Below are 25,891 nucleotides of genomic sequence, written 5' to 3'. Positions count from 1 at the left end.
TGCAAAAATGGTCATTGGCATAGTAAGCTCTCAGTCAATAACTGTGGAAGTGCTCATAAGAACACTAAACTGAGAAGCAGGCTTTGTCCCAGTAGGGACGTAACGCCAGAAAAGAGGAAGAAGAGTCACTTATGTGACAGGCTAAGGTCTGATGTGACAAAACAAATATGTAGGTAGGAGGGTTAGGGACATAATGAACACACGGGGCTAAATGGACACCCCCTTACTCTCTGGGAATATGCATATTTCAGCAAAACTTTATAAACTGTACGAAATCTGTATTGTATATGAACGTTTTGACGGTATAAAAGTTTACGCTTTGCTTCATTTGTCTGAAATTCTACTATATTTTTTTCTCAGCTTCAAATTAGTTTATAAGCAAAGCAAAGGAAGCGGTGGATTTATTTTAGAGCAAAGAAACATATTTCCATTCTATGTAAAATAAGCATTTACCTAATGTGTCCAATATGCCCCTAATCCCCCTATTCATGAGTATTTTGCATATTATTATAATACACCCTTCTTTTAATACATTCCCATAAAATATACAGACTATATGTTTATTTTTGCGTATATAGTGATGCACCCTTCTTTCAGTATTATCTCATTAATGATTTGCCATCCAGCCATACTTATGCTCCTTCTTTTCAAAAAGGATGTTCTTCATGGCATGCCAAATGGTCATTGGACAAATAACCATTATATCAAATGGTCCTTGATCATTTAATCAATCATGCCAAATGCCTTCTTTCCATTTGGTATCCTTACGGAAAATTTTGTCTATATCGTCAACAGGATAAGACTGAAAGAAGGGTGTATCACTATTTTGTGCAAAATTAAGTCATTTGTAATTTAGACTTGACGCAAAGAAGGGCGTATCATTTTAATGTGCAGAATAGTAAGTTTTTATTCTGCCGAGTTTACGTAATCATTATATCGGAAACGTATAATATGATACTACGAGCGTCTTTATTCTTATCGGTGTAGCCCTAAAAAGTAAGAGATGATGCACCTTCTTAAAACATTGATGAAAAGCTGCATACATCACTACATTTGTAATAATTGGACATACATGTGAAATTATACATTTGGAATCTACTATACCGAAAGAAGGGTGTAGCTCTATTTTGTGCAGAGAAGTGATGAGTTGTATATTCTTTTAAATAAATATTGGATATTGTGTTTCCCCATAGACTGATCTATCAGTTTTCATAAGTGCCAATAAAAGTGAAACTACTGTGATAGTTCATTTGCAAATGAAATTTGAATTATGCTTAAAGTGTTCATAATTAGCAGCACCAATGCTAATTTTCTCATGTACTTGTAAACAACTTTGTGTGGAGTTTAATTTTCAAGTTTTTTAAATAGATTATTTCAAAACTTTAAAGTAGGTATATAATTTTCTGGGGAATGGTCCATTCTGGGGATTGGTTTTCTGGGGAATGGTTCATTCTGGGGAGTGAAATTCTGGGGAATGATACATTCTGGGGAATGAGATTCTAGGGAATGGAATTCTGGGGAATGGGTTTCGGGGGAATGGTTTTCTGGGGAATGTTATAGAATCACCATGTGATGCATAGAATTTTCATTAGAACTTTGTACCTTCCAGGGATTTTCGTCAGTTAATTAGATAGGCACCAGTGTTTGTTTTGTTAATACCTGTCTTATTTATTGGATAAATAATCATAACTTAGAAAAGTCAACTGAATTTGTACAAAAAGATAAACTGTTCTATTTTTGGTTTGGTTCTAGGTTTTACGCCCATTCTTGCTGCGCCGGTTGAAGTCAGAAGTTGAGAAACAAATGCCAAAGAAATACGAGCATGTCGTTATGTGCAGGTTATCGAAAAGGCAGCGGTTTCTGTACGACGACTTTATGAGTCGAGCAAAGTATGTTGAGCAACTTAAAAATATCAAACAGCTTTGCGTATAACAATTATTTCCATTTTTTAGAACGAAGGAAACCCTGGCTTCAGGAAACCTGTTGAGCGTAATCAATGTGCTGATGCAGCTCCGGAAAGTATGCAATCACCCTAACATGTTCGAGGAACGCCCGACAATTTCGCCATTCCGAATGGAGGGAATTAACTTCCGGACAGCTTCCCTGGTGTACAACATGTTGAATTATGATCCCTTTACGGTTGGTCATTTTTTGTTTATCGAAATCCTTATATCTAAATTTCATTACGTTTTTAACTTTACAGCAAATTGATCTGTCTTCCCTGAACCTTGTGTTGGTCAAGTTGGAGCTAGTATTGTCTGCATATGTGGCGTACCGTTCCCAACGGTTATGCATGCCGAAGCGTCTGATTGAGGAGATAGATTCTACGCCTGAGCCGCCACCACGCTGTCCTACAGGCAGACTCCGATTGCACGTGAGGGTGCCAAATTTGCGCGTTCAAGAAACGATCAGCAACAGCACTGGGGTCCGAGTTGGAACCAGTCCAGCCATGAAGACTGAAGGAACGCGCTATGTTCCGCTTGTAAATTCTTCACTAGTAGATAGGAAACCTTTGATCGAAGAGATCAGTTCGCAACCAGCCACAAATGCAGGAGCGATCGCACTCGACGATCCCCAAGCGTCGAATGTAAATCTACGTAAACGATGTGATATGATTAGTGGTATCAGTAGTAGTGTTAGTAATATAAGTACTCATAGTAATAGATTCAGTGCTGGGCACGTAGCGCAAATTGTGCAGACTTCCGCTGGAAGGCAGTTAATTTTAACGCCAAGCAGTAGTACCTCATCTACGCTTATGACACCGAGTGGACAACGTCTAACTGTGGTCAATAGGATAAGTACTCCCCCGTCGTCTACAATGAATGTTATCAGCAGCATAACTACTCAACCTTCGACAACCAACAACCAAAATGTTCCTTCAGCTTCAAGCCCTATTTCGTCGTCACTTGCCACTTCAATAGTTCAACAGTTAAAACATCATTCCTATTCATGTGCTGCCACCAATTTGACTCCAGAAGAGCTAGAACAAAAAATTCGTACCGAGTTTTACCTGGCAAGCGTGGAAGAGTCGCGAAAAGAGCGAAGAAGTCAGATTCTTGAACTTCTGGGCAGAATGAACCAAAAACGATGCGATTCCTTTCCAATCTATGGCAGTGACCTGCGTGAATCTGTTTCAAAGATATTCGATGAAGGCTTTCTGGACGTTGACATGGTTCCAATGATCTCGATAGGACCGCGATACTGTCAACAAGCATGGCGAAATGTTGACTGGAGTTTAACGAATGCCATCAAATCCATCGAGCAGCGAACGGAAGAATTCCGATCGGTGTTGAATAATTTTGTGATTTACGTACCTGCTGTTTGTGCCCCGGCGCCAAGTATCCACGTCTCTCATCCGCATCCTTCTCGAATGAACGAAGAACAAGACAGGGACGATGCCATCCGGGACGGATTGAAACCAGCTTTGAGGATATTGCACCCAATCATATCAGCGATGAGTACGCAGGTAGGTTATCTGATCATAGTTACGAATGATTTAATTCAGCTCTTAAAATCGATTGTTTCAAAGGTTATCTTTGTTACGATTTTTGCAATAGAGCCAGAGTAAACTACCGAGCATTGAACATCCAGCGGACTCTTGTGTCTATCACAATTGGCCTCTAGAACCTTGCTACAGTTTATTTAATGCATCATTTCAGTGGCTATCTCTATAATTACCTACTGTTTGAAATCAGCTTTTGTCGTGATGCAACAAATTTCGACTTCAGTTTGGTACGGATTTAATCTCTCATCTCTTTTTAAAGTTTCCAGATCCTCGGCTTATTCAATATGACTGTGGGAAGTTACAAACGTTGGATCGCCTGTTGAAACAGCTCAAGTCTGGTGGCCATAGAGTGTTGATTTTTACCCAAATGACCCGCATGCTGGATGTGCTGGAAGCTTTCCTCAACTATCATGGTCACATATACTTACGGTTGGACGGTACAACAAAAGTCGAACAACGGCAACTTCTGATGGAACGGTTCAATGGCGACAAGCGAGTGTTCGTGTTCATTCTTTCCACGCGATCTGGTGGCGTTGGTATCAATCTCACTGGTGCGGATACTGTGATATTCTATGATTCCGATTGGAATCCGACCATGGATGCTCAGGCCCAGGATCGATGCCATCGGATAGGTCAAACCAGAGACGTCCACATCTACAGGCTGGTTAGTGAAAAAACCATCGAAGAAAACATTCTCAAGAAGGCCAACCAAAAAAGGATGCTCGGGGATCTTGCCATCGAGGGTGGCAATTTCACAACGGCATATTTCAAGAGCTCAACCATTCAAGACCTTTTTACGGTCGATACCGTGGAAGAAGATGCTTCTACACGATTGGCAGAGGTTATTGATCGAGATCGGGAACGTAAAGAACGCCTTCAGCAGAGTATGGCTGCTGGAACGAGTTCTACCGGAGCTGTTGCACCGAGCACAAGTAGTGGCACTCCTGAGGAATCCGCCAAATCGGCTATCAATGTTTTCGAATCAGCTCTAGCAGCTGCGGAAGATGATCAGGATGTGCAGGCTGCCAAGTTTGCCAAGGCTGAGGCGTCGGCGGATCTGGAGGAGTTCGACGAAAACATTCCGATCGATCAAGAACCCAAAGAAAAGGAACCTGAAATGAGCAAGGCCGAAAAGGAGGTGCAAAATCTTATCAAGCAGGTTAGTATATTTTTTTTTTTAATTATCCTTTATAAAATATCCCCGAATAATGTATTTCGTTTTTGCTGATTACAACAGCATAAGCACTGTCAATAATATCCGGGGAATATCATATCTGACGATCCAGACCGCTTTTTGTTTGCCTTTAGTATATCTAAAAGCTATCAAAGTTCTCGGACATTTGTTCAATTGTATTTTCAATTAATTTGTTCAAGCCCAAAAGAAACAATAGGAAAAGAAAGATGATACTAAAAATTACGTTTCTTCTGTTTCACAGCTAAGCCCAATCGAACGCTATGCGATGCGCTTCGTTGAAGACACAGAAGGAACATGGACAGCGATACAACTAAAGGCCGTTGAAGCTGAAATCGAGCAACAGAAGCGAGATTGGGAAGCGAATCGGTTAGCCCAGCTGAAGCGCGAAGAGGAGGCCGCAAGACAATTGGAGGCAGAGGAGAACGATCTTCTTACGTTCTCGCGGGAGGATGCAAGCAATCAGGTTAATAAATCTAGCTCTAATCGTAGTTCTAGTGGTGGTAAAGTGAACAATAACAACGTTACCAGCAAAGATGGAAAGAAACTAATCCATCGAAGAGTCGCGATCGTAAAAAATGCCCACAAGGGAATGCTCGGTAAACGTAAGGGATCAATTTCTGGGGAAGAAGGTAAAGACATAAATAGGGCTAGAAGTAGGGCAACCATGGCTGCATTAGCTAGCAGGAAAGCTAAAAAAATGAAATTAGTGCGACAGAGTGAATCTTCAGCGACAAACACTACAATCAGGACTAGAAGAGACAGTGTCAGAAACATTGCTAGACCAAACAATTCACGTAGGAAACGATTAAAGAGAAGTCCATCAAAGAGAATAACACGCAGCAGCGAAAGTAAAGAAGACCAGGAAAATAAAGATGGAACGGATAAGAGTGAAGAAGTGAAAGATGTGAGACCAACGGATGAATTTGACAGTGAATGCAGTTTAGATGTCATGATTGATTCGAATGACGCGCCAGACTCGGACTCAAACCAAATGAATAACTATTATTCATCAGTGGATGATGAATCGGGCAGTCAAAGCCAAGATGATGGTAATCAGAGACCAATGGATGAGTCCAAACAGACAGAGGCTGGAGCGGGTGATGGTGTGAATAGCACCCCTCGTACAAGGTCTCGTGGTTCTGTCAAAATAAATCTATGGACTCTGGATGACAGTCCAATTCTTGCCGTTAAAAGACCCAGAACAGGAGATAGTCTCAGAAGCAAAAAGAACGTGTCTGGTGACAATAAAAGTGACATTCAATCGCATGACGAATCATCAGCTGTAGAAGAGTCTACCAGCATGATCAATAACGACACTTCGATTGCCAATGAGAGCTCGATTGCTACAGAACTGTCAACTACAAATCCGATCAATACCGATGAGTTGGTTGTTGATCCCAAAGTGTCGGAAACAATCAAAGAATTGAAAATTTTAGTAACTGACGTGAAACAAGTGAAACGTGCCAAGGTGCTGGATGGTTTTGCTAGTCCTCAGAGGACACCGTCGCCAAAAGCGAGAAAGCTTAAAAAGTTCCCACCGAAATCGTCGAACAATCGTACCCTTGACAGTTGGGTATCTAAAACGCCCAAATCTGCCGTAAATAATAGCGATCACTCCGATTCGGTGGCAAATGACAAATCAATAACGCCAGTTCATAGCGGCCGAACGACGCGAGCATCCCTTAAACTCGACGTTGCAGCAACACATGAAAATGGAGAATCGTGAGCTGAATCTCTCGTAATTGGGAATGACAAGAGTTAATACTAAAGAGTTCCACAATGCTGCTTTAAACACGGAAAACACATCATCTATTTATTTAAAACTATTTCTATCCCATCGCTCAGTTTATGCAATTGTTCATGGCAAGTTCAAAATAAGTACCTATATCTTTTGTTCAATCTTCATTGTAAATAGTTTTGCCGAAATATTAATCAACAATTGAGCAAAGGTTAGGTTTTCAGTTGATCCTCTATTTTAAGTATATTTATTCATCATACGCCTACAGTCCCAAAATTATTGTGAATCGATACCTGTTTTTGAGTTTAACGTTTAAGTTTAATACATTTTTAGCCATTGTTTTTTTCTTTGACTAAACTCTACTGAGCTCTTGCTCCGTAGCATAGATCGAATGAAAGCCTTATTTAAAAGTTCGTGAACTAGGTATTACTGATCAAAAGACTACCAGGCGTGTTATTTTCGTCTGTTTGAAGATAGTGAACAAATTTTTGAAACTGGTCTGATTCAAAATATAGATTTTTGTTCAAAACTGTTTGGCATTTTTTAGTTTGGTTCTATGTTTTACGCAGCATTTCATGATTATAGACATAATTCAGTGAAACTAACGATTGACCGTATTTTAGCATTACGAACCACCAACACCATCAGGAGCTAACACAAAAAAGTACATTTAAAAACAATTCCAATGTTGTACATCGATCAAAATCTAAGAGATTATTCTAGCCTTTTCAAACATGTCGCATTGTGCTAAATATAATATCCAATTAAAAAGAATGCTAAAATCATAGGCCCAAAATGCAAAACCTAAAAAATTGATAGAATAAACAATTCCTTGCTGCACACTATGAAAACATAGTTAAGTGGTCTTTTGATTTAAACTGTCTCTCTGTCAATATGCGTGGCCTCAATTTATCGTTCGTGGTATATTTGGTGGGTAAGGTCTGTATGTCGCTGTTTTGGTGTCATTTAAAGAAAAGTATGTAAGGTTAATAAAAAAAATCGAAACGATATCCAAATCTAATACTGAGAAAAAAAAAAGAATTATATCTTTTTTAGAGAAAAAGAGAAAAGACGAAGAGCGCTGTTTGTCGTAGAATGCTAATTTGTACCGATTATGAAAACTGGAAAGCAGTGGACCAGTGCTCGGTCTGGCAATGGCAAAGGTTGTAGTCATTACTATTTTCTTAAGAAGCAACGACTTTTCTTGTTGGCACCAAAATATTCGTTAAGCGATAGGCAATCGATTTCAAACGAAACACAGCCTTGCCATTCCGAATTGCCTCGGATGTAGAAATAAATTGAAGCTGCTGCCGGACGGAGCCTAAGTCAGACAGTTTCTCAAGAGGGTCGCAAATTAGCAGAGCCACAAAACAGCAAGGCGATAATTTATTTTGTTAATTTTTCTGTTCTCTGATGTCCATTCTGATGGTCGTTTTTTGAGGATCAATGTGGCTACATAAAGAATAGGCATCAGATAGTAAAAAGGCGATCGATGATGGCAACGAAACATTCTTGATAAAAAAAATTAACAAAATATGATTATCAAAGCCCTTTTCTCTTATTCTCTTTTTTCTCTACTTATAGATTTGGATATCGGATAACACAATGGAGAAAATGCCGGTAAGTAGAAAAAAATAATCATTGTAAACTGAAAATTATTTCTATCAACTACTCTCAACTCATGGCTCGCAAGGTCACATAACAGGTCAGGCACCAATCTAACTTGAAAACACTTGTGCTTAAAATGCAGAACTTTGATTTCCGCCCTTTTTCGAGATTATTGAGGAACAAGGCATTTTCAATTTAAAATGCATCGTTACATGGTTAAAGTTTGTAGAAACCTGATTTATAACACAGCGTAACAAAAATGACATTTTTGCGTGTCTCAAGAATCAAATGATGTGTCTCTAGTAGATTTGGGTCGGTCTGATGAATCCGATGCCGTTTTCAGAAATGTTCCAGCACGTCACAATTTTTAGCTACAGGTCGCCAAAGTAGTGTAACACTGGTTTTATTGACGTTTACATCATATTTAAACAATGATTTATTAAAAAAAATATGATCCAGTCTATCAAGCATGCCAAATAGGACTTTAACTTTTATTTCAGCTATAATTTGGTTGAAATTGCACGATTTAATTAAGGTAAAATCGATTAAATTAAGGTAAAATTTTTTCAACATGCTTGCAGTCTCTATACAAAATTCTTCGTTTCTTTTAGTTATATGGAAAAATTCAATGCTTTTCCAAAACAAAAAAAAAATGTGCATCGGAAGTATTATGAACTTAAGTGATAAGTATTGTTATACACATGAAGTTTGAGTTCTGAGGCAAATTTAGCAAATAAATTACTATACAAGCTGGCAAACTTGCATGCAAGTTGGCTGAAATAGTCAAATTTAGCATTTTCAACAGCCAATACCTCAAAAACTAGACGTGCTATGATATTTCTGAAAATGGCAATCGTTAATTAAGTAAATAGCGGTATTTTGGTGCTTGAGACAAAAACGTGTTCCGCAGTGAAATGCAAGGGCTAGCATCAGATCTCTTTTTATAGTCTGTCTTTAATTACTATTTTAAGGGGGAGGATCCGTCATTGATTGGGCCTTCCTTAGCCGAGTGGTTAGAGTCCGCGGCTACAAAGCAAAGCCATGCTGAAGGTGTCTGGGTTCGAATCCCGGTCGGTCCAGGATCTTTTCGTAATGGAAATTTCCTTGACTTCCCTGGGCATAGAGTATCATCGTACCTGCCACACGATATACGAATGCGTAAATGGCAACTTAGGCAAAGAAAGCTCTCAGTTAATAACTGTGGAAGTGCTCATAAGAACACTACGCTGAGTAGCCGGCTATGTCCCAGTGGGGACGTTAATGCCAAGAAGAAGAAGAAGATCCGTCATTGATTTCGGAATTTTCAAAAGTAGTTTTTGCGTTCAAAATCAAGAAAATTTCATCGAAAATGTGTTCACTGTAGGTTAGACTGGCCCTTAAACAAAAAAGTTGTAAAATTCAACGGGGCACCCTCTAGATATGTGCCTTAGGGTAAGAAAAAAGCTCTCTCAAAATCTCAACTCATTTGGTTGCTCCCCCAGCTGGCGCATTCAATTCAAAGTTTGTATGGAATATTCGTCTCAAATATATTGAAAATTTACCCTATGTCACTGTTTCGTCTCGTACACTAGTTAATCGCGTTCAATTGAGCCCAAAATGACAAATTCACTAGTTGATACGCTAATGAACATAGTTACCGAAGGTTGTATCTGGATTTAAGCTCATTTTCATTAAGCTTTCAGTTGTTGAAAGTTAGGCTTAGATCAGCACTCCCGTACACATGTGCATGCACCTTGTGCCGCAGCTCGCCCAGCGTCATAGGTGGCTATGATGCGCTTAGTGGCTACCACCCAGCTAAGTTGAAGAAATACTAAGCAATATTGCAAATCTACTTCAGATAATCAAAACACCAACTTTATCAATTTTAATCATCATACAACCATCTACAATATTGTTTGCTATAGTATCAAGTAGTGTTTTTGACATTCTGGGTTCAATTGAACGCGATCAACAATTTTCCTGACTCAAACAGGAGATGATGTGCTGTTTCCTATATGTTGTAGCTGAAAATCCCATATGAACTTTAATTCAATTGCGCCAGCTCATGGAACGACCAAATGAGCTGAAACTTTCAGGAAGTCTTCCTCTAACCCTAAAGAATAATCCTGGCGGGTGCCCCGTGGAATTATACAACTTTATTTTTTTCCCATACTAAGGTGGGCCAGTCTACTGTAGGTCTATTCACCAACCGAAACACAGTGAACACATTTTAATCGAATAATTTTCAGTTTTGACCATAAAAACTGCTTTTGAAGTTTCGATTATGACGATGACGGATCCTGCAAACGTTGATGCAAGTCCCTGAAAATGTCATAAGTTTTAGTTGAAGGTGTCTAATGTTTCTTTAAAAAACGTTGATCCACATGGATTACAATCAAAACTCTCTCATAATTTTCTTCTGTCAGTAAATCTTCTACCGATTTCTCCAGTTTTAATTTGCCTAAAAGCTGACAAAGGTTCATTTCATTCTAGGGTTGAATAAATTCGCCTAGGCTGAAAATTCTACAACAATACCTCGAAGAGTTCATAAGGTGTTTTCCATAAATTATATTTTCATAGGGTTTCCTTAAAGAGTTTCTCCATGGATTCTCTTCCATCTAAGGATTATTCCACGAAATCTATTAGGAATTCTTCCATGAGTTCCTCGAAGAATTCGATCAGAGATTCCTTATTAAGTTCCTACAGGAATTTCCTCCAGAGATTTAACCAACATTTCCTGCATTCTCTTCCTATTTTTTCTCGAGTAATTTCACAAGTAGTCCATGTATTCCTCGACAGTACTATTTGTGTTTCACACCATAAAGTGTTGCAGCAATGGACCGATGCACGAGTTCACTAATTTAACGTTTGAGCGGTTCATCATAAATATCCAGATAAATAACACGGCACCGCTCAAACGTCAAAAAATGAACTCATGCATTGGTCCTTTATTCCTGTCATTCATCCATAAATTTATCCAACGAAAACACCGAGACTTTTCAAGGATTCCTTCAAAAAAAAAGGTACTTTTCCCAATATTTGTTTGAACTTTTCTGTTCATTGAAGACATTCCCAAAGGTGCAGAAGTTCCGTCACAAATCTTTGCTTAAGGAGTTCTTTCATACGCTAGTATTTTACCAGGCATTTCATTAGTGATGACTTTAGGATTATCTTTGGGAAAAACCATCCCGACCATACCTCACACTTCAAATAATACCTAGACATTTTTTTGACAATTCCTTGGAGAAAATTTTTGAAGAATATCACGATAAATTTTTTGAATACAGTCACCCACAGTTATGGATAGCACACAGATATGAATCAGAGTTGGATTAAAATGGGAATATCTCATCAAACAGAGTTGTAATTACGCAGAACACATTTTACCTACGTGAACCATAAATTTGTACAGCATCTCAATCAATTATAATATGCTTAAGCATATTTTTTTCCGTCCGTAGGAAATAAAATGTAACCGATTTCCCAGAATCGTTGATTCATAACTGTGGGGCATCGAAAACCATACAACAATTCAAGCGTGTACTAGAATAAGGGCGTAAGTCGCATGTTCGATTTCTCTTCATCGATCCTCTCTTCTGTGAATAAATGTGACAAGATGTGGGTTTGTTAACATTTTTCACTTCAGACCGCTTGGCAGGGATGCAATCTCGCGTCTTGAGCTGAAAAAATGCTGACAAACTTGCTTCTTGCCACCTTTATTCGCAGAAGAGAGAATTGATGAAGAGAAATCGATCAAGCGACTTACGCCCTTATTCTAGCCCACGCTTAAATTATGAATCAACGACAAGGCAATTCCAAAACAAACGCCAAAACGTATGCTTTCACTAGTACACCATTCGTTTACCTCGCAGTTTAATTGCTGTTATAGTGCTTTGATCCATAATATGAGTTGATTTGATCCATAATAGGGTCCTAAAGGCCTGTCCCAATTTTAATGCCAAACGCTTAAGTTTAGGCTAAAAACACATGTTTACTCAATTTTTTAATGTGTTTCTTTTGTTTAAGTTCAAAAAACATTTTTTTAGATTTTGTCACACTCCTTAGCTTAAACTCATATTTCGGGTGTATTTTGCTTTCCGTGTACCTTCCGAAATGTCAGATAGGAACAACCCCAGTGTTAAAACTAAATGCCCTGTGGTGTTTTTGTCGATTAAGCGTACGTCAAACATGATCAAAAATGTCAAGGTTCATTTATGGACCCAATTTTTAAATTAAAGTTTAAATATGATGTAGCCGTTATTTGAGCGGGAAAAATTGCTAAAATAGTTGCAGTAACATGCTCTTTCGTGTCATTAAATAAAAACAAGATTTCATTAAACATTTTAGGACCCAATAGGGATCATCCTCTCCCACTGATCCACATCTGTGGGGTGGACATCGTTTGGAATTTCCAACACTTTTTTGTAAATAACCGGGAATTTCGAGGTGTATTCTAAAAAACAACTATACTCTGCAGTGCCAGGGAGGTTATTTTGTTTTGTACAGCGTCACCATTTTTTTTTAAATCATGTTGTTCTGAAAAATGACCCTTAGTTGATCCATAACTGTGGGGTGACTGTACTTCTTTGGGAAATTTCTTGGAGAATTTGTTGAGAAATTCTTGGAGCAACGTAATGAAAGTATTATTCTTCTTCTTAGCATTACGTCCCACTGGGACAAAGCCTGCTTCTCAGCTTAGTGTTCTTATGAGCACTTCCACAGTTATTAACTGAGAGCTTTCTTTGCCAAAATTACCATTTAACGTATTATTATAGTCTGTAATCATCGCAGTCTTTAGGTTCAACCAGGACCGACTGAGGACTTCCTTGAGTAATTCCTGGAAGATTTTTTAGAGGATTTCCTGAACAAATTTATGAAGGAATCTTTAGAGAAGTTATTGTTATTTCTAGAGATATCATCGCAAAAATCCTGGTTGAACTCTTGAAGGCATTGTTTTTTCTTTCTTTCAAAATGGGGCATTAGTTTATGTACTAGACCTTCATGAGCTGAGAGGAGATACCATATCTGAAAGTTTTCCTGTACTCAACTATTTCCCCTTTTTCTCTGCCATAGATGTGGTGCCCACCAACACCACCGCAAGATGACAATGACATTTACGTGGATCATGCCCTTGGATTCCTCTACGAAACGGAAATTATTCCTGAATCTCAACTGCCCCCCGTCTATGTGAAAAAAGAATACAAACGTAGTCGATCTGAAGCTGGGTTCTACTCGGATGGTCGTCGACCGATCAAGATCCGAAAAGAGGATACATATTATGCGCCACGCTCGCTTTTCGATCGTCCTTCGCCGCAAATAGCGAAACTACGCAAAGATTACAAACTACAGAGATATAAGGGCATTATTAAACCTTTCCCTATGGTGGGTTTGAAGCAAACGCCGGTCATAAAACAACAAATAGAACCGGAGGGCATGCCGGAATGGATGATCCATGAAGATATGGCCATGTTGAACGTGATCCAGAATCTTCAAGGACTACCACTAAATTTGATGCTTGTTTCACCCGGCCACACTCCAAATTGGGATCTGGTCGCAGACATTGTTAATCAAAGCTCACGAACGTATAGGCTTCCAAAACAGTGTCGCTACCGATACGAAGCTGTAATCATCCCTCGTGAAGAAGGGAAACTGCTTGAAAGCCCGAAGAAACAAAAGAAGAACAAGAACCCATTGAAACAGCCGCCTTCGAAGGGAATTAGAGCAATGCGAACTTCCCAGCTATTTACTGGAGATGGAAACAGTTCTTTTATTAAGCTGGCAAGGTTGAAGTTCGATAACATCAAGCTGGCGTTCAGTAAGAAAGCTCCGCATGCAAAACAGGTTACGGCTAATCCGCAAATGAAAAATCCGAAACATGCAGCAGTATTAGCAGAATACGGTATTACCAATTACGATGCCCCACTGACGCCAGTGGAAATTGCGACACGTCGTGCAGAACGAATATCGAAGGAAAAGCAGAAGAGTGCCGTAATGATGCAGGGTCAAGAACAGCAACAGCAACAACAACTAGCTCAACAACAGCAGCAGCAGCAGGTTCAGCAGCAACAGCAAAATCAGGTTCAAGCTGTTCAGCAAGTGCAGGTTTGAATTGTTAACGATTGTATTTGTTACATAAAATATTACCTTGAACATTTTTCCCAGTATAAAGATTTTTTTTACTAATATTGTAGATTGCATCCTATAGCTGTTCAGTATCGACTTTGAACTAAAAATAAAGTTCAAAAAACTTGTTTACAATAAAGATGTAACTTGGCGTAAATCGGTTGTCTATCCGATAAATGGACTCAATCTTAAGTTACACCCCAATGGACCAATGCACGAGTTCACTGATTTGACGTTTGAGCGGTACCGAATTCACTAGTTGCCATGGTCACGTAAATAACACGGCACCGCTCAAACGTCAAATTAGTGAACTCGTGCATTGGTCCATTCAGGGACGAAAATACTCAATCTACCATCGCCTACATTAATACTTGCTGGGTAGAACTTCGTTGATTTTTATTTGTTTTTATCCTCACCTCGACAACACAACAAAGATTGGCAAAGCGCTTGCGCAAGATTGTCAGTTTCCTTTCAACCTGCTGCTACTCAATCGCTTTTTGGTAATCGGAAACAAAAAATGATATTCATTCTAACCAGCTTGACTTTTTTACATTCCGCTTCGGGAAGTTGTAATTTTTGCACGAGGCACACTAAAGACGCGTCAATATAATCCATTCCGTGCATCGGATCCTTCATTACTCGTATAGCAGCATATTTTTCAATTAATTTGAACATCATTGATAATCAATTTTCTAAACCTGACACTTTTCTGCTTCTGATATTCAAAAACACCAACGACATACGGGCATCGTTGTTTGTGTTGCCCATCTACTTTTGTGCCATCTTCATTGGTACAATCATATTGGTGGTGGTGCGGTTACTTTGATGGTGGCATAAATTCAGTGAATTAAGTATAGTGAGCATGATTTTTTTCGTCCCTGCCCCAATTTTGCTCATTTGGAAAGCTACTCGTGGAAGATAACGAGCCATGAACGAAAACAAGACAGGCACACACCACCCACTGTTTGGCGCCGATCTCTGTGTGTAAACATCTGTAACATTCGCTGACCTACTCTCATTCTGATCAAGACACAGAGGCGAATATTTTTTATTTTCTGTGGGGGGGTGATCAATGGTCCAATAGATTATAATTATGTTGTTAGTTATTGTTGCAGTCTGTTAAAGTTGCTGCTCTTGAACGCTCTCGAGCCACGTACACACTTAGATTTTTTTCACAAGCTCGGCTGTGCAAATCTCGGTTTTCCGATTTTAACCGAGACTCAGAGCAATTTGTCCGGTTGCTTAGCAACGAAACACGATTTACTGATACTCGACTTTTATTTACTGAGATCCCAGGAAATTAGTTTGCCGACTTCTCGGCTGTGCGGACCTCGGTTAAAATTAGCCGAGATTCGGCATTCCAATTTAAGTGTGTACCAAACGAGAAAGTGAATGTTTACATTCATAGGGCTCTCCGAATGCGATGTGCCACGAACTGTTATAGTTCGCGAACTGAAACACTCTCTGAATATGGTTTGATCGGCTTATTTGGATCAAATCCCAACCCTGGAAATATGGAAATCCAAAATATTCATACAAACTCCAAAAAAGTAAATAAAAAAAATGCTGATAATTATCTCACGTAATTAATGGACAACCCCCAACGAATTGTTCAATTTTACTTTCGTTCCATGGGCTAAATGACGTTTGAAGCATTTTAGATTTGAGTAATGAGTAAATTAACAAGGTGTAAATAAAAAATATTTTCAGATTAAATGCGGTAAAATCAGCGAGGGTTCGCTGGGTATACCATGTGCTTCGGGGTGAAGCCGATTTTGGCAACAATCAAATGCATATACAAAAATATGTATCATGGGTCAGTCATTAACCCTGTTAATCTTAATGTTTCTGAAGGCCCTTTTGAGGCATACCAAGTTCGAAATAGGGTAGGTGTACCGATTATGGATGCAATAAGTCAACAGTATGGATAAATATCAGATTTTAAACCACTTTTCTAAAACGTAAGCATGACTTGTACGTGTTAATTACTAGTTTGAAGTCTTGCGAAACAGATGAATTGAACAATTGTAGCACTAAATTGGCTGAAAGCTTCTAAAAAATGTTTAAAAAATCGTTGGTTTTGTATCATTTATGGCAATAGTGTACCCAACATTTGACATGAAGTGTTCCAATTATGAACTATCGATTATTTGCACGAAATCAATTTGAATGCCATCCAGAGAGATTGATAATGCAAGGATAATAAGTAATGTAGTGATTGCATATAACATTTTCCAGATATATTGCAAGAAGAGCGAAAATTAAAAACAATGAACATCGCTGAAAAGCCTTTTCAACCATGAAGACAGCAGCTGCCGCTTGGGAACATTATCATACGTGTGATTGAAACATCTCACCTCACACGCCGCGCAGAATAAGCACATCCATTTGACTTGCACGGCGAGTCACATCACTCGAGTCGAAAATTGTCACCTCGCTATACGAGACCGACAATTGTCACCTCACGCCACTCGTAGAACAAACCCAAATACCTTACCGAACCGTCTCATTATAGAAGTTACCCAATCAAAACCTTTTTTTTAATTCCACTGGACAAAAATGTAAACATACAGCTTCCAGAATATCGCCATAATTGAGTTCTCATGAGCAATTCTCGCTGAAACCAGGCCGCCATCGGCACCCATCGTTAGAATTCCAATTTTATGTCTCTGATCGCTAGCTTTCGATAAAACTTAAGGGTGGTCCTTTTTGTTTTCTCAAATTGGTGGACCCCTCGTACGCCAGCTAGCTAAACAGTTTGCAAAAAAGCCCATTTTTTGATAAATCTTGGGTATTTCTTCACGTGATATGTCTCATATTTCCCTTGGAACACATACTAAACTTAATGGAATCGTATAGAGAAAGGATATAGCTTTCATTTGAAGTTAAAAAAAATCCGGCGGCCATTTTGAATTTGGCCACCATCTTGAATTTTGTTAGAAAAATCGTTTTTTCACCATTAGCGCACCGCTCGTTTTGAATTCTGAGATCACCATCAGAGAGCTGAGGAAAAATTGCGTAAGATAGGCTACAGAAACTAGGTGTGCAATGGTATTTACCCTATGAAATGAACGATTTTCTAAAACATGTTCCACGATTTTGACGTATATGGCGAGTGCAATCAATGCAAACATCATTTTTGGTACATCAAAGATACAAGTTTTCAATAGTTGGTGTATTTTTCGAGTCAGATGAAGAATAGGAGTATTATTTTGAGTGAAAAAATCTGGCGGCCATCTTAGATTTTGACGCCATCTTGGTTTTAAGTAGTAGAATGAGTTTTTACCTTGATAACACTCAACATGTTGAATTTTAATGCCACCGTTACACTTACTATTCTTCTTGTTCTTCTTTTTCCTGATGTTACGTCCCTACTGGAATATAGCCAGCCCCTAAGCTTCAAAAATAAATTAACAAGTAGAATTTTTTAACACTTATTTGCCACCTGAATGATTGTTCTGCATATCTGCGAGTTGAAAAATAGCATTAATTCTTTCATTTATTTGGTCTAAAACCATTGATAGAAATGAACAATCTGTTGAACAGCTAAAATAAGATAAGAAATAAAGAATCTGTTTGTTTTTTAACGGAGATCTTTAATTAATTAAACATGAAGAGCGCTGAGCTGGTAAAAAATCATTCTACTGCTAAAAACTAAGATGGCGTCGAAATCCAAGATGGCCACCAGATTTTCCAAACTCAAAATGATTCACCTGAGTTTCGGCATTACGTCCACATTAGAACAAAGCCTGCTTCTCACCTTTCAATTTCGCTATTTTTCACATGCATGTTGGGTGTTAGTAAAAACAATACTTTATGATTCAGAAAATCAAGGATTTTTTTTGCTTAAAAATTTAAGATTTCCATTCTAAATTAATGCACTTTTGGAAATGTTTTACGTTAAAACTACAGATATTACCACAAAACTTACTAATATCCCAACGCACAATTTATAAACTTCATTCGATGACAAAAAAAGCATATGGTAAAAAAAAATTGTTTATTTCAATCAATGTTTTTGGACGGTTTTTATTCATTAAATTCATTTATTCATAATAACTGAATTCAAAGATATGTCGAAGAAACATTCTGTTATTAAAAATCGTATTATAAAAGAAAATTCCTATTTAATAACCTGTATTTATAACTAATAAAGCTGAGTATCAGGCTCGGTTCCACTAGGGACGTAACGTCAGGAAAATGAAGAATAATAATAAGAAGAGTATACGTAACCTTGTTTTTATTGGTAACCTCTAGATTCGACATGCTGAGTGCTATCAAGGTGAAAAATTCATTCTACTAGTCAAAATCAAGATGGCGTCAAAATCCAAGATGGCCGCCAGATTTTATCACTCTAAATAATACTCCTATTCTTCATCTGACTTGAAAAATACACCAACTATTGAAAACTTGTATCTTTGTTGTACAAAAAATGATGTTTGCATTGATTGCACTCGCCATATACGTCAAAATCGTGGAACATGTTTTAGAAAATCGTTCATTTCATAGGGTAAATACCATTGCACACCTAGTTTATGTAGCCTATCTTACGCAATTTTTCCTCAGCTTTCTGATGGTGATCTCAGAATTCAAAACGAGCGGTGCGCTAATGGTGAAAAAACGATTTTTCTAACAAAATTCAAGATGGCGGCCAAATTCAAAATGGCCGCCGGATTTTTTTTAACTTCAAATGAAAGCTATATCCTTTCTCTATACGATGCCATTAAGTTTGGTATGTGTTCCAAGGGAAATATGAGACATATCACGTGAAGAAATACCCAAGATTTATCAAAAAATGGGCTTTTTTGCAAACTGTTTAGCTAGCTGGCGTACGAGGGGTCCACCAATTTGAGAAAACAAAAAGGACCACCCTTAAGTTTTATCGAAAGCTAGCGATCAGTGACATAAAATTGAAATTCTAACGATGCGTGCCGATGGCGGCCTGGTTTCAGCGAGAATTGCTCTCATACATTCTTTGCACCAATTACCACAATAGTGTATATTAACACGATATCGTACTTAAAGCTAAGTATGCTGTTTCGCTCAAGAAAAGTTAAGAAATTCCTTGACTGAAAGGGTCAAGAAATTTCCTACAGAGAGCCCCCTTTGAAGTGACATTTCTTCTCAACTGCGTACTGCGATCAGAAAAAAGTGATTTTCTTGACCATTTCTTGGGAGAAATTTTCCACGCATCGAGATAGGCGATTCCTTTTCTTGTCAGTAGCCTTAAAACCGGCCTTAAAACAGTAAATTTGATTGCACACCAGCTAAATTTGTTCAATTGTTCTCACTATGCAACATACATTCATCGGTTGATGTGGTGACATTTTGATAACTTTCACATTTTAAATCTTTTTGAATGCTTTAACATCAAGATATATCTTAAATCTAACTACTACAACTCACAAAAAAATCAAAATTTGAAGGCGTTAAAGTAATTACATATGGCGAAATAGGGAACCCCTATGGCCATAACTGGTACACTTACCCTAGTTGTCACAAAAAAACATGGTTTTATAATTCTTGTGAATATTAGCCGTTATAATCTAGTGGAACCGCAAGGAAAATCTATTTTTGTTATCTCTATTGCCAAACTTGGTACTTCTACCCTAGGTGAATTCAATTCGTGGTCATTATTACGGTGATAAAGGTTAAAAAAACAACCGTTTGATTTTGGCACGTTTCGTTTTAGGCGACATGAAATTTTGAATGAGCATTATAATCGAATTTGGTTCGCCTTTTAACTGTGGGGTCTTGTAGGTGAATCTAGCGAATAGGGAGTCGTGGATTTGATCCCTTTCGGAACACTTCTTCTTCTTCTTTCTGGCGTTACGTCCCAACTGGGACAGAGTCTGCTTCTCAGATTAGTGTTCTTATGAGCACTTCCACAGTTATTAACTGAGAGCTTCCTTTGCCGATTGACCATTTTTGCATGTGTATATCGTGTGGCAGGTACGAAGATACTCTATGCCCTGGGAAGTCGAGAAAATTTCCTTTACGAAAAGATCCTTGACCAGCGGGATTCGAACCCACGACCCTCAACATGGTCATGCTGAATAGCTGCGCGTTTACCGCTACGACTATCTGGGCCCCTTTCGGAACACGTGGATTTCTATTCGCAATTTAAATCTTGATTAGTATAATTGAAATTGTGTGTACTTATATAAAATACTAGAGTAATTAGAACGAAGAATATTATTTTAGGCTGGCAAAAAAACTAAACTTACCTTGTTACAAGGTATACACAAATTCCACTATTGTTCAACAACAATTTACCCCCATACAATGATGAGAATGTCAATGGTAAATTTAATAATAATCTAGGGAAAGTGTACCAGTTATGGTTATAGTGGTTCCCTATTTGGCCATATGTGAAATTTTGATAACTTTCACATTTTAAATATTTTTGAATGTTTCAACATCAAGATATATCTTAAATCTAACTAATACAACAAACAAAAATTTTCAAAATAAGAAGACATCAAAGTTATCACGTATGGCGAAATAGGGAACCACTATGTCCAAAACTGGTACACCCACCCTAGGTATTCTTTGTAAACGTTTAAAGATTAAGCTAATTTTACGGTTTCCGGTAAATGTATCAAACCTTAACCGAAACAGCTGAAACAGTCCGGTGATCTGAACTACGCACTTATATTAAATTACTGGGGTCGGTAAAATTTTACTGGGTTATGGAACTACCGAAAAAGTCAGTAAAATGAAAACTGTCGCCACGCATAATTGAAAAGCAAATTTCACCTTGTTTTATTTTTTATCGATATATGATATAAAAAGAAAGCTCTCTGCAAAATTTCATTAAAAAATCTCTGTTTTTCGATTTCTGACATTTTTTTTAGTTTACTGACTTTTTCGGTAGTTCCAAAACCCAGTTATTTTTACCGAACAGATTGAGTGTGTAACAAAGCACAGTTCATTTTTACCTTTCAAAACAGGTAAATTCACATTGCTATATCTCGAGATCCTTTTGATTTGCAAAGAGGCGATCTTCAGCAAAGTTGTTCAGCGGATCAAGGATATCTGAAAGGCCAACAGTTTGATTCGCAATTTGATAAGCATGTAAAACTGAGCATTTTAAGCATGTACTATCTTGTAAACCACGTGAGATCGAAAGTTCGAGTTTTCTGCCAAGTTGTTCAGAAGGTCAAGGAAATCCGAAAGGCATCAGTTTAGTTAGCAATTTTGCCGCTAGGTGGCGCAGTGGATATTGAGCGTTCTTAACTAGTACTATCTAGTGGTCTACATGAGATAGAAAGCTCTACTCTTCGACAAAGTTGTTCAGAAAGCCTATGGCATCCGGAAGGTAAACAATTTAAATTTGCAGCAAAGTTTTAGACCGCATAGGTATATCCTATCCCAAGAAATGCGCGATATTGCCGGATCCAGCTCTGTCTCCAGGTGGAATCGTATTGATGTAGCGGGTTACTTCTGCCGGGAATGGATCTCACTTCTCCCGTTTCTAAGGATCGTAAGGCTTCTAAATCCGCCGCACGTAGTTAAAATTTGTTCGAGTGCGTTTGGTACCGCTTTTGATTCGAGTTTGTTCCGGGAGGAATTTTTGCACTCACAAAATTCACAATTGTGCCCTTCCCGGTTGATTCCGTGAGCAAATTACATTTATATATGTTATATTTCTCTGAAAACTACGTGTAGAACTTAAATCAAACATTAACCATGATTGGTAATTCCATTTTCAAATGTAATTTTCTGATGATGTTCTTGGCGTACAGTCTCACTCAGAGCTAGCTCATCAGTTTAGTGTGGTGAGAACACTTCCTTTGCCTGCTTAGCCAACATTTTTTGCTGATTTTCAATTGATTACAAGTTAGCAGAGAGTTTGATATATACTCGATTTTTTATAAATGAATAATTCAGTTATTTCCAAGCTTTCAATTGAGATAAAATTTGCTGGGGTCAGATTACGCCATTTTGCAAATGTGCCAAGTATTTTCGGCAAGTAGATAAAATAGTTGGACAGATCTGCCTTCGGGATCCCAGTATAGAATCCACATAATCATTCAAATGCTAGTTAGAAGGAAAATTGCTGATAGAAATACTTACATCTTCAATGCCATTAACTAAACTCGAAAGAACAGCATAATACAAAAAATGGAATATTTGAGATTATTTTAGTAGCTTTTACTTCCAATAAAAAATGATCGTAGAACTATGAAGAACAGCCAATGATTTAAAGAAGAAAGGATATCTGATGAAAAGGATCCAGCTATAATGACATAATTTAGTGAAATGGTATGACACAGAAGAAGAGCATATCAATCAAATAAAGCAGATACTACATATGTTCTATAACATCAGCAGACCTAACGCTAATAATACTCTCAATCTAATAACTATGAAAAACAGCCTTCAATACAAGAAGGTCGTTACGTCAAACACGTAGAAAAACGATGCGCGCGCCCCTGTGTGTGGGGTTTGAAACATAACAAATTTGAAATGATCGTTAAATAAGTGATCGATGATAATTTCTTCAGTGTTATGTCTGTTTGTCTGTGTTATACGGCTCTATACATTATCCACATAACTTTAATCGTTTTTTTATCTTGATGTGATTTTCAGTGCACAGATTCACAACTATGATGCGCCTATAGGGCCACCATTGTGCGAACAATACTGTTGCCCTATAAAGCCCTTTACAAAAATCAAATGAGTCAACCAATCGCTAAAACGATTCCATTTTTCATTTTGAAAATAGTGCCTATCGTCCATTATGCCTATCGTACTTATGCATAACGTATATATGCCGAAACATAACGTATATATGCGAAAACACCCACCCGATTTAATGCAATCGCACACTTCTATTAGCGCTACTGTACTTGTAAAAACATCTGCGATAGCTCAGTGGTTTAAGATCTAGGGGTAGTCGGGGCGGTGTAGCCAAATGGGAAAATGATGTTCGAAAAAACTGCCCATATTGCCCCGAATGTCTCTTTTCATTTTCATCATTTGTGGATGATGATGTTTGACTGTCAGAATATTCTTAAAAAAAATGAATGTTTTAACACGGAGTGTTTATAAATAATAATAAAGTTCAAGTGTAGTAAAAAAAATAATTTTTAGATTAATGTACCGTGGAGCAAGTGGGTAATGGATTTCGCATAGTTGGGATTCTTCAGAGCCTAGAGACTTTAAATTCAAACAAATGAGGTCATGTATATTTATTAGCTTGACTCCCACCAAATATAAGCCGTATGCTGAAATTTGTTTTTATGTTAAATTGAAGAAAAGAGCACATACATTTTTTTGAAAAACGTCTCCTTACTATTCACTTGCCCCACAAGTGGGGTAAGTGAAAAGTTTATCGTTTTGAACAATAAATTCAAAAACTAACAGTTATATTCACGATTTCTATTACCTTTAACATTTGTTAAGGCGTCCCAATGAACAATAATATAAGTAACATGCTAACAAAGAAAATTTTATTCTTGTTACTTGAATTTTCTTATGTTCAATTATGTTTGTTGAAATGATTCGACTACTTCATAATTGCAACATTTCCAATGTTAGTTCTTACATCATGGGACAGCAATTGCATTTCTGCTTTGTAGAATTTACACCGCTCGTTATTTGTTAAGAAAATCGGGTAAGAACTCTTCGAGAGGAATCAAACGGAATCCTCCAATTAAGTATTTAGAAACTTTTTATGTGGATACACCTATACCCCATTTTTTTAATGTATCGAACTAGCTTTACATAGGTATTCCAGATTTCCGTGCGTTCTCTTATATTGGAACTTTCCAATCATCCTTTTCAATCCTTTTAATTGGCTGTCCGAAGTAAACATAATAATATCGTAATATTTGGCAACCTTTTGTTTAGAGAAATTCCACGATTTGGCCATGATAATAGCTTTTAACGCTTTGAATATAGTGTTTCTTGAATTATCAGCACGTTCTGATCTTCTATGATACAGTGATACCTGCATGAGTCGATGTTCCATAACTCGATATCGACTCATGGAACCATACTAAAACCAAAATTTCATGGTTACTAAGATGGTCCCCTCAAACAGCTTTCCAAAGCATTTGTTTCCACGACTCGATATTTCCATGAGTCGATGGTCCGTTCAGATATTGACTCATGGAGGTTTGACTGTGATTGCGAACCTTGTATACTTATAGCTACCTAAAGAGAAAACACAAATTCAATTTCTAATGAGAAACTTTTCACTTGCCCCACGTCAGTAGAAAATTGACGGTGTTTCAATTAAGGTCTATGTCGAATTAATTCTAAAACTTTTTTTATTGCAGTTTAAAACTGTCAGAAAGGAAAACTTAGAAGTGGTACAGAAAATTATTTTCCGCAACTTTTATCCGCTGAAAATATTAAAATAAGATTGCACGCCGCCAACTTGTTACGGAGTGATAGTTGACAGGTTAACAATCTTTCGCTCTATTATGCAATAATGGCTGAAAAATCTCAGAATTCTCTTGCCTAACGTAGTGTTTTCAATTTCCTCCTTAAACATGAGCTTAAAGCGTCAATTCCCATATTCAGTTAAATATACCAATTATTTTCACTTACCCCATTTACCCACTTGCCCCGCGGTACCTTATATGAGATTATTTTACAATCAAAAATAGGGTGCTCATATCACCCCATCAGTAAAAAATCGACTCAAAAAATGACAAATTTTGAAAAATCATTCATTCATCCGTGGATTTTATAAGACAAAAGAAGTCATGCGAATCTAGTGTATTAAAATGTTCGAAATCATTTCCCCAATTTTCCTGATCAAACTAGTGATATTATCCACCAAGCATGCAGCAAAGGACTTAAACTTTCATGTGAGCATACAGTTTGGTTTAAAATGTACTGTTGAATTTCGATTTTATTGATTTTTTCAACGTGCATGCAGTAGCGGAATTTGGGGCAAGTGTGCCACCTTAAGCAAATTGTTCTCTAACTTTGCCCAAAGCTTATAAAATCCACCAATTTAGCCTCATGATGATAGTTTCACATCTTTTCGTAACCACTGTGCCATTTGAAATGAAAATAATTCCAAAAAGTATTAGTTTTGGAGCTTCTCAAATATCATCCAAAATAACCTATTTTTCGACACTATGGGGCAAGTGTGCCACCCATATGGGACAAGACGGCCACCGAATGAACATCGCATGTAATTTTACTTGTAATGAAATTTTCTTTATTTCCTATTAATATTATTTAAAAAGCAGACGCTAATCGATAATTAAAAAAATAATTTTAAGTTTACCGTAATAAGGGGAGGCTTTATAACAAGATTCAAAACAAGCGTAACTCCCTATTACTCAATTCGAATAACTAAAATGGTTATTTTTGACTCCATTCAATACAATATATGTATTACCTTTATATTATGGCGAATATGTATAATATTAAAGTAGATAAGCACTAAATAACGGTAAAATATTGATGTAGATATGTAAAACGGTACTTAAAAAGCCGAAAAACATGTTATTTTTAAATATTTTGAGATAAAATCACTTTGGGGCATGCTTTGGGGGGCAAACATGTTAGTTATTCTCCTATTATACTTCAGAAACTACTACCGGTGCCTCATTTTAGTTTATTATTATGATTTTGTTGATGATGTTTACATTTTTATAAATTTCACTTCAACAATTTGTGTTTACCAAATAGGTGGCACACTTGCCCCAATAACTATACATTTCAACCAAACTGGATTTTGTATATAAAACTAAATACTTTTTTCGTTCAAATG

The 25,891-nt window shown here is 37.5% G+C and overlaps 1 protein-coding gene across 4 annotated transcripts in view; it reads left to right on the top strand.

The window, feature by feature from the left end:
- The window catches only part of LOC5570719 (helicase domino), a 74,730-nt gene that overhangs the window by 23,402 nt on the left and 25,437 nt on the right, over positions 1–25,891 (top strand). For all 4 annotated transcript variants that reach the window (XM_021843865.1, XM_021843863.1, XM_021843866.1 and 1 more), the window contains 7 exons: positions 1,753–1,889; positions 1,953–2,139; positions 2,204–3,466; positions 3,765–4,664; positions 4,942–5,163; positions 8,023–8,058; positions 13,099–14,127. In XM_021843865.1, the coding sequence (XP_021699557.1) occupies positions 1,753–1,889; positions 1,953–2,139; positions 2,204–3,466; positions 3,765–4,664; positions 4,942–5,163; positions 8,023–8,058; positions 13,099–14,127 (3,774 nt within the window). The remainder of the gene's footprint in view (positions 1–1,752; positions 1,890–1,952; positions 2,140–2,203; positions 3,467–3,764; positions 4,665–4,941; positions 5,164–8,022; positions 8,059–13,098; positions 14,128–25,891) is intronic.

Source organism: Aedes aegypti, chromosome 2, assembly GCF_002204515.2.
Source record: "Aedes aegypti strain LVP_AGWG chromosome 2, AaegL5.0 Primary Assembly, whole genome shotgun sequence".
NCBI classification, from domain to species: Eukaryota; Metazoa; Arthropoda; class Insecta; order Diptera; family Culicidae; genus Aedes; species Aedes aegypti.
This window is presented reverse-complemented; position numbering and strand designations above follow the sequence as displayed.